Raw genomic sequence first — 10,317 nt, 5'->3', positions numbered from 1 at the left:
CGTCTCCTGCCTCGGCTCCCGCCTCCCCTGGGCCCCCTTCCTGGGCGACTCCTGCGGGGCCTGGGCCCCGGCCCCTGGGCGGCACGATGACTGACACCCGGCGGCGGGTGAAGGTTTACACGCTCAACGAGGACCGGCAGTGGGACGACCGAGGCACCGGGCATGTGTCGTCCGGCTACGTGGAGCGGCTGAAGGGCATGTCCCTGCTTGTCCGGGCCGAGAGCGACGGTAAGCGCACCCCTGATCGGCGGGGACCGACGGGGCGGCTGCCGCCTCGAGGGAGGGCGGGCCACGGCCACCCCGGTCCTCCCGGAGAGCTGTCGAAATGTTTTCTTTCTCCGAGTGCCTAGTGGCACTTGCGAATACAAGTGGAGACAGGCACGTTTGGGCCGTGTCGCCCGGGAGTGTGGCGAGGTCGGAGACCTGGGATCGGGAGCCGGGACCGCTGTTCTTTTGCACTAGCGTGACCTTGAAGCCACTGATTAATCCGGTCTGCTGCCTTAGTTCACCCATCTGTAAAGCAGGCGTGAAACTTTAAGAAAGTTCTTCGCTGTTTTACTCTTTGGAGAACATTTCTCTGTGCTTTTCTTCTTAACAACAACAACAACAACAAAATTCCTGCTACATCTTTTCGATCCTGTCGCAGGTTGCCAACACTGGTTCGTGGTTCTGGCCACTCCGCACTCGGCAGAGAAAATGCTTCTTTGCTGTGAGAAGATAGATTTGTGTTCCCCAGCGTTAGTTGTCTTTTTCATTAGAGATGCAGAATTTTGCGTGTGGTTTCATTGCGTAAACGTCTTTCAAGTTTGGAGTCATTTTATGAGAGCTTTTTTGATTGCTTAAGTGTATATCCGTAATTTGGTTCAGTTAACAGGTGGGGAAAAGTTGGCAGATATCTTTAAAACAGTTCGAATCTGCCCTGATGCCTGCGCTTCGCATACTTGGAAACTGCCCTCAAGGTTCAAAGACCAAGTTGTTTGGAAATAAGTTTCACATTGTTAAAGACTTACTCTCTTTAGGGACTGCCACTCCCCTCCCTCCCCCCCGTGGCATACGGTGAATTTAACTGAAAGAAAATGTTCACTTCAGGTAAAGTTATTTTCAGATTGTTTCTTCTGCATTTGAAAACTTGTCTTGTTACATTAGTTATAATTTTAGAGTAGCCGTTTCAGTTTATTAGGATTGTATTTGCTCTATGTCTGAACTGTGACAAACTCATTTCAGAGAATTTTAATTGGACTCTACCCAGAATTCCAACTCCATGAAAAACAAATAAGACCCACCCGTGTGTAATTGAAGGCTCTAGGAGCATTCATTTTCAATTTAATTTGAAAAATGGTAATTTGGAGTATGTTGCCCACAGGTATCTTACTTAACATGGCTCCCCAAAATAAAACTGAAGAAAAATTATATCCTTTTGGAGGCATTTAAAGGGTTTTGAATTTTTCGGGAATATTTTTCTGAGGCCTATTTGCCTCTTAAAATACAAGTTTGAATGTGAAGTGTTAGTGTGCTTTTGTATATGGTTGTCACAACTACTCTAACTTCTACATCTTTGGATGCTTGGGAAAGTATGGGCTTTGTAGGTTCAGTTAACGTCTTTTGAGATGAAAACGTGTACATTTGAGATCAATTCTTTGAAATCTCATAATAATTTGAAATAAGGCATATAACCTTCACATTATGTGTTTACTTGGACTCATGCAGTCTTTTTAAAGTATTTTTAAGCATTATGTCTCAGTGTCATACTATATTAGGGAATCATACTCTCTATAACATAATATAGGAACCTGTTTTTTCCCCCTATTTTTATTTTTACCTTTTTAGAAATAACCTCTAACCTCCCTCTTTTCCCTTTGGAAGGTTTGGGGCCCCGCAGTAAGGCAAGTTGAGTGGCTGAAACAAAATGGATTTAATTTTTATATAATAAGGAGAGAGAAAATTAACTGATATGTCCTCATTAAATTTAAGTTATAAGGAAAACTTACTACAAAGAGTGGGCTTAGACAATTCCACAATACTTACGAAATATTGTAAATAATCTTTAGTTTGATGAGTAACATTTTTTTTAAACAAGAAAACTCCAAATAGGAATAATAATCAGAATTTATTGAGTGCCTGTTATGTGCCAGAGACTCTTTACTTGCGTCCTCTGGTGCAGATACTATTATTAGCCATATTTTACAAATGGGGCCATATTTTACTGAAGCTCAGAGAGGCTAAATAACACAGCTTGGCTAAGAAGCGAGGTCAGTGTTCAAACTGGGTTTCATTGAACTGGATTTGACTGAGATCTCTAGCTTATGGCTTGAAACTAGTATTATCAGTTATTAATTACTGTTTACAGTGTGTCTTAAATTCCCAAATTGCTGTCTAGTTGCATTTGCTACTTTATATAGATTCAAGGTTTATCTCAGAAAAGGAAAACAATTTGTAGCCTAAAGATACTTACAGTTTTTCCCCAAGCCACATGTGAAAGTTTTTGTATTGACTGCTGGTTTGGGTTATCCGTTATTGTGTGCTTCCCCCATTTCTCCAGTATAAGATAATTGAGAATTTTTCTTATGAGCAAAATAGAAAGTATTTTTGATTTTCTATAAAATGAGTCATTTCTCTTAGAGTTGCTTATCCACTTACCTGAAAATCAGGAATGCAATTTCCGAATGGAAGCACTTGTGGCCTCTCTGTTATAGGGCACATCTGTCTGGGTAAGTATTCTCTTTCCTCTGAAGCTGAGTGGCTTGGCAAATCTGTATCCCACCTTGCCTTGGAGGACATAGATGTCCTACGAAGCTACTGAGCCCATTTTCTGGATTGCATCCTTATTCAGTAGGTTCCTGCAGGCAAAATATGTTGTAGGAACTTTTTCTTTTTTTTTCCCCCTCAGTGAAGATAGGTTACCTTATTTCTCGGGCTTTATGTACCTGTAAAGTTCTATCTTTTAATAATGATTACTTAGTATTTTTCTTTTTTCACCTTTTGCTGTGCCTCTTAACTTGCTGAAGAAGATAATCTCATCACTTACTGGTTCTCTCACTTTCTGTTCAAATCATTTCTACTCTTCTGTGTTATGCGTTTTACCACCTCAACCTGCCAAATTTTAGAATTGATAAAGAAATTGGAATTTCTCCACACACTAAAGGATGTCTTTGAACACAAAATCACATCCATGCTCTTTACTCTGGATTACTTGCCAAGCATCAAGAATAATGTTCTTATTTTGGGGTTTAACCTTAAGTTTTATAAAGTATATTTTACATTTCAAATAGTTTTATCTATTATCTGACTTGACTATTTCAGAGTTAAAAAGGTTAAATTCTCACTGTTATTTGAGGCATGAAGAAAACAAGACATGGGAAGTGTTTTGGTTAGGGTAGCACTGCTAGCTCATGGTAAGAACTGGAATCCTGTGCTTCTGCCTCTAGATAGAACCTTGTAGGTAGATCTGTCTCTACCCCTACTATAATTAGAAAAGGAGGTCAGAACACTTTGGGTGGGAAAGTCGTCTTTGTTTTGCTTTGGATGCTCTGGTGAGAGAAATGAACAGATATTATCAGCATTTTTTTTTTTATTGCTATTATAAATCAGTAAGTAATATAGAATCTTGCATACAGGAAGCATTCCAGATTTAGCTACCAAGAAGCCTCAGTGTTAGTACTGAGAGAAATATTTCATTTGAAAAAATGATTTAAAAATTTTTTTTTCTTAAGTAGACCTACTTTGTAGAAAATTAATAGACTTAGGGTAACCAAACCCTTATTTATCATCTATTGCATGTGATAACAACGTTTGAAGGCCATCAGCTACATTGGATATAGACGAAGGGGCTACAGTGTTAACTAATTTTTCCCCCTAAAATAAACTTTTAGTTTTTAAATTCTATGTGTAATCTGTGGACTACAAAAATCAAGAGGGAGAGACTTGGAACACAGACCTGCTGTAGGTTTAAAGTATGCACTAGTCTACTATCTAAATGAGATTTTGGACTTCCATTAACTGATTTTGATGGTGTTTTCTTCCTACTAGTGATGCATAGTACCCTACCCTGAGCTTTGATCATCGATAAGAACAATATACCGGAGAAACCTAGAGGTTGAACTGCTTACTCAGGAGTGACAGCTGGAGCTGTTCATTCTGAAATCCTTAAGTGTTTATCCAAATTTAAGCTAAGGCCTTAACCCCAAACCAGATATTCCCATGCTACCTGAATCTGATTGGTTGGTCAATACTGAAAGTAGAACCACAGAAGATAGAGAAGACATTCTTTATATCTCATTTCTCTAGTGAAAGGGGAGATCTTCTAAACAAGTGAATTTTCCAGCTAAATAAAACTGTACCAGGTTAAAAATCTCAATAGTTTTAATGGAATGTTTCCTAAGCATGTTTTTCTTAAGCAGTATAATGAACCTGTGTTGGTTAACCTTTCATTTTTAATGTATTTCTGGGTCATTGTTATCAGTTTTTCTACTATTCAACAAAACAGTGGTGCCAGCAAAATGATATTCTGTTCATGCCTTAAAAAAAAAGTATTGAGTGCTGGTTATGTATTAGATAATGAGATAGGCACTTTATATAAATATTCAGTTAATACAGCAACCCTATGAGGTATTATTTTTTTCTAACTGTAAGTCTTGGTGTATTGATTGGGTAGTTCAGTTTCGTGGTCTTTTCGTACACCCAGCCAGAAATCTAGATTTAAAAATATATAATCTTTCCATTTGAAAATATTTGCATGAATTCATTGTATGAATGTTTGTTAGACTAGCAATCAAACAAGCTATCTGGATCCAAGTTGATTTAAACTTTTCGAATGATGCTGTAGTCTGCATTACCAACAGCCTTCACCCCACTCTCTGGAGGTGTTTGTTTTGATAGGGTGTGTTGAGGGTTGGCAACAGGATACCAGAAAAGCTCTTCACCTTTCATTTTACAAGAGGAACCAAGATGTCATGAAGCAGAGAAGGAACATTTTTAATGACCTAATTATTCATACTAGTAATCGTACTTTTTGTTTTATTATTACTTTTTCTCATTATCAGTGTTTGACAGCATCTAACTGCAGTTGTCTTGGTGATATTCTGAGTGGCATTTCCTCCTATGCTATTGTTTCCCTATTTCCTCAGCATACAGACCTCTTTTTTGTCAGTATATTTGGGACATCTATTTGTGTCAGGATACACACATCTATCTCATTTAAAAGTTGCATAGTATTCCACTATATGTTTAATTCATACAGTACACTGTTATTGGCATAGAGTAGCATTTCTCAAACTTTTTTCCTTAGGATATCTTTTTTTTTTTTAGGCGAGGCAACCCTTGGTTGACCTCACAGATTGCAAGGACCTTGTAAATTTATAGTACCTTATTTTTTTATTTCTTATTTTTAACACTTATAGCACCTGGTCTTCCTAGGTGGTCTCTCATCTAAGTACTAACCAGGCCTGACCTTGCTTAGCTTTCGAGATCAGACAGGACTGGGCTTGTTCAGGGTGGCATGGCCATAGACCCCTTAGGATATCTTTATCATCTTAAAATTGAGGATCCCTAAAAGCTTTTGTTTATGTGGGTTGTATCTATCAGTATTTACCATAATAGAAATTAAAACTAAGACTTTAAAAAAGCTTTTCTCAAATAAGAAATTTAATGAGAAGAGTGTCATTTTACATTTTTACTAATCTCTTAAATACATGGCTTAATTTTTTTTTTTTTAAGGAAGGTTCTCATCTACATTCTTTCTGTTGTAATATCACAGTATGGACATTGTAAGAAAAATAAGTGAAAAATGCAAGTAACCTCTTAGTAATATGAACATAGTTTTGATTTTCTGTACCCCTTAAGGTCCCCACACAAACAGCTGGCATAGAGATTATTTCTAGTTTTTTACCATTACAAACATTGCTGACGACATCTTTATTCACATACTTTGCACTTTCGTGAGGATGTAAAATAATTTTGTAGAATTGTTGGACTAAAGAGTAGTATGTGTTTAAAAGCTTGATAGATAAAGATAAATGACCCTCCAGAAAAGTTTGGCAGATTTTCCATCTTGGTAATGGTAAATGAGAATTAAGGATCCTCTTTTATTTTTTTGAAGATGTGCATGTGCAAATATGGACTTGGAGACTTATCAGAACATCTTTGGAATGGACTCTGACGAGCATTTACTGTGCGGTAGTTGTACTCTTTAGTTCACCTGAGGATGGTTGATTTTGCTCGTGGTCTGAGTGATAGATTCTGCAATGACATTTAATTATGTGTATTGATGCATTCCTCTTATAGCCTGATCGCTTTCTTAATTTTCCTTTGTGTCTTTATATTGTCTTCTTCATTCAGGTTAGAAGTGGGAATGTCTTTCTCAGGTCTTAATATTGGAGTTTGCGGTGCAGGCTTGTCTTGTGACAGTGTCTTTCTCAAATGTGTGAGGAGGTGGTGTCACTGGGAGGGCGAGAGTAAGTTCCTCTTTTTCATCGGAGAGGATGAATGTGTTTCTCAAATAAGTTGGGGTGGGGGCTGTCTTACATATGTGCTTCAGTTATTAAGATATACTGGACCTACTCGTTACCAAAAGCATGTATACTCCTTAATGGAGAGAACCTTTTCCACCTCTCTTAACGTTGCTTAAGATCTCTTACTAAGGATCAACTTCTTGATTTCTCCTGTTGTCTCTGCTACCATGATAAATGCCTCTCACCTACAGCTGAACTCTATATCCACATCCATACCCATATATTACTAGAATGGAATTACTGTTCCCAGTACTATAGCTATAGGAACTGATAAAGATTAATTTGTTAGAGGGAAGGATTGTGTTAATGCATATTAATACTCAGCTAGATATTTTTCAGTTGATTGAAGTTGATCCACAACTTAATCCAATAGAAACTAGGATATGGGGGTGAGGAACCTAATAGACTAGAAATGTGTCTTTTCATTATTATCTTACTTAGCCCCCAAACTAAAAGGACGTTTGCCATGTTCAGTTCTCTACAACAGAGATTCCCAACTTTTTTGGCACCAGGGACCAGTGCTCCTACGAGAATCTAATGCCTGATGATCTGAGGTGGACCCGAGGCGGTGATGCTAGTGTTGGGGAGCAGCTGCAAATACAGATCAAGCTTTGCTCGCCCACCTCTCACCTCCTGCTGTGTGGCCCAGTCCTAAGAGGCCATGGACCAGTACTGGTCCTTGGCCCGGGGTTTGGGGACCCCTGCTCTACAACCTCTAATGATCTCTTAGGGAACATAGTATTTGGGGACCGGGGCTGGATTTCCTAAAGTGGTATCTTAGACCAAAGCCATGGATATGGCTAAAATGGGTTTCAGGAAAGATGCTTTCCCAGAACATCTTAAGGTGGCCCCCCCAAAATAGGATAAATTTGCCAACACCAGAAGCTTCGAGTATGTGCTTATTGTTTTAGCCAGGGCTTTGGGAGGGAACACTTCAGGCTTTCGACTTGTGATTTTTTCCTTTGCAATTACCCTGACCTTGTAACACTGCTGAGAGTTTTGAAGCAAATGCAAAAGGAACTGGTCCTTAAAAATAATAGTTATACCACTACCAGTTTTATGTTTTGTTTTAGCAGCTGCGCAGTCAGATGTGTGTTTCTTGAAAGCACAACTTGAAGTGGTAATTCCAACCCCTGTGCCATGCGTTGTTTATCCCTTTTTTAAACTTAAAAACAAAACAAAACTAGAAGTATAATATGTACATCAAAAAAGTACATAAATGATCAGTATTTAGCTTGATGAATTTTCACAAAATAACAGAGATGAAGAAACAATATAACCAGCACCCTGGAAGCCTGTTTCATGTCCTTTCTCAGTCATTCTCTCCCTTTCTCCTCTTCCCTCCCCACCAAACGCTAACACCCTAAAAACACAACCTAACTTCTAACACCACAGATTAGTTTTTGCCAGTTTTTGAACTTTATGTAAATGGAATTATATGGTGTATCCTTTTGTCTGAGGCAGCTTTCATTCATGCTTCTAAGATTCATATATGTTGTTGCATTCACACGTTTGGTTCATTCATTACCATTGCTATGTGATATTCCGTTATGAGTATTTGCACTTTAATTTTGAACATTTTTTCCTCTCTAAATCATGTACCTTTAGCAATAACTATCCATTCACTCCCCCTTCCTGCCAGCCCTAAACAACCCCTAATCTACTGATCTTTCTCCAAATTTGCTTACTCTGAATATTTCATATAAATGCAGTCATATAATAGGTGGTCTTTTGTAACTGGCTTCTTTACAAGGTTCATGCATGAATCAGAACTTCATTTGTTTGTATAGCTGAATACGATTTCATTTTATTTGTCCATTCATCAGTTTTTGGACATTTGGATTTTCACTTTCTTGCTATTAGGAATAATGCTGCTACGAACATACAGGTACACATACTTATGTGGACATATGTTTTCATTTCTCTTGGGTATATACCTAGGAGTGGACTTGTTGATAACTTTTTGAGGAACTGCCAAACCGTTTTCCAAAGTGGATGCCTTTTTATCTACCCATAAACAAAATATATGAGGGTTCCAAGTTCTTCATATGGTTGTCAACACTTGTTTTTGTCCATCTTTGTAGGCATCCTAGCTGGTGTGAAATAGTATCTTAATTGTGGTTTTGATTTGTATTTTCCTAATGACTAATGATGTTGAGCATCTTTTCATGCTTACTGTCCATTTCCGTGTCTTCTTTGGAGAAATGTCTATTCAGATCCATTGCTCATTTTTAAATTGAATTGTCTTTATTATTGAGTTTTAAGAGTTCTGGATACCAGTTCCTCATCAGATATATGATTTCTAAATAATTTCTCCCATTCTGTGGGGTTGTCTTTTCACATATCTTGATGGTCTTTATAGCACAGAAGTTTCTAATTTAGATCATGTCCAGTTACTTATCAGTGATGTCCAATATTTTCTTTTGGGTAGGTTGTGCTTTTGTGTCATTTAACTTTCAAAGAGGCATTACTTAGTTTGGCTTTATGACACTAGACCTCTTGCATCTTCTGAAATTTGTTGTAAAGTATTCCATTTGATTTGTTTCTTATGTAGTTTTCTAGGGATAGATCGTTTTTGAGGACATGCTATATTTTAAAGTAGGTTTGTTTGGAATATATTTTCTCATAGAAACCATGTTTTGAGTGTAGTTATATGCCACGACTCATCTTTAAAAAGCAAGTTTAGTCCATAATCTACCTGATACATACTCTGTGATTTAATTGGGAAACAACAGAATGCAATTTTTTGTCCTAGTAGTTAAAACAATGAAAGAATACTTACAAAGATAATTGGAGACTTTTAATACTTTTAAGAGATTCTAGACATTGAGTTCATTTGCTGCTGCTTTTTCTTATGAATGTATCACTATGACAATTCTTAATAATTACCAAAATAAAAATCCAATAATTGTGCATATAAAAAATTGAAGGAGCAGTGAAAAAATTATTTTTGATTATTTTAGCAAAAGTTAGAAAAAGAGGATTAAACAGAGTTTCCTCTAGAATGTGGGAGTGTTTATCTGAACCTCATCCAAAAATAGTAAAAAGAAAAGAGCCTAAAGAAATGGAGTTTGGGGGTTACAGGTGGGAAAACTATGGAGACTGTTTACTTATATTTATTTTTTTAGGCGGGGCAACCCTTGGTTGACCTCACAGATTGCACGGACCTTGTCAACTTACAATCCCTTATTATTATTATTTTTTAAAATTTTTTACACCTATAGCACCTGGTCTTCCTAGGTGGTCTCCCATCCAAGTACTAACCAGGCCTGACCCTGCTTACCTTCCGAGATCAGATGGGATCGGGCTTGTTCAGGGTGGCATGGCCATAGACAATAGGCAGTTTAGTTACCTTAAGCATAGAAAGGAAAGTAGACAGATTTGGGGTTGAGCTGTTCACCTGTGCTAGACATAGTGGGAACATTTGAGTGAATTGGGAAGCTGTCTAGGTACATAGGGTGTTTGCAAATTAAGTCATCACAACTTGGTAAATACTGGTATTTTACTATATTCAATATCACAGCACTGTTATGAGCACATAGTAGTAAATGGTCATCAAATCACTAATATGGGACAGTATCATAAAATTCACAAACAATTTTTAACATAAAAGCAAGTTAATTAAATCTGGAAATGTTAAGAATACCCTTTTCCCAACTGTGTAGCCACTATCTGGAATGGGTAAAGCAGCTGTTAAGTATTATATGAGAAGAAATGAAAGCTTAGGATGAAAGACAGGTGTGGAGAAACCAGCTTCTTAAGCATTTTAGGCCAGAATTTAGATTAGTGTATTGGGGGATAAACTGGAACT

At 37.6% G+C, this 10,317-nt stretch overlaps 1 protein-coding gene and 1 non-coding gene across 3 annotated transcripts in view; one reads left to right on the top strand and one right to left on the bottom strand.

Annotated features, from left to right (window-relative positions):
* The first annotated feature begins 6 nt into the window (after positions 1–6).
* The window catches only part of PPP4R3A (protein phosphatase 4 regulatory subunit 3A), a 36,343-nt gene continuing 26,032 nt past the window's right edge, over positions 7–10,317 (top strand). For both annotated transcript variants that reach the window (XM_006925530.2, XM_006925529.2), the window contains exon 1: positions 7–228. In XM_006925530.2, the coding sequence (XP_006925592.1) occupies positions 87–228 (142 nt within the window). In that variant the 5' untranslated portion in view covers positions 7–86. The remainder of the gene's footprint in view (positions 229–10,317) is intronic.
* On the bottom strand, positions 9,722–9,840 carry LOC112473892. Its single transcript, XR_003044188.1, has one exon. It is a non-coding gene; the product is annotated as a 5S ribosomal RNA (ribosomal RNA).

Source organism: Pteropus alecto, unplaced genomic scaffold, assembly GCF_000325575.1.
Source record: "Pteropus alecto unplaced genomic scaffold, ASM32557v1 scaffold8, whole genome shotgun sequence".
NCBI classification, from domain to species: domain Eukaryota; kingdom Metazoa; phylum Chordata; class Mammalia; order Chiroptera; family Pteropodidae; genus Pteropus; species Pteropus alecto.
Note: the sequence above shows the minus strand (reverse complement) of the source record. Positions and strands in the feature narration are given on the sequence as shown.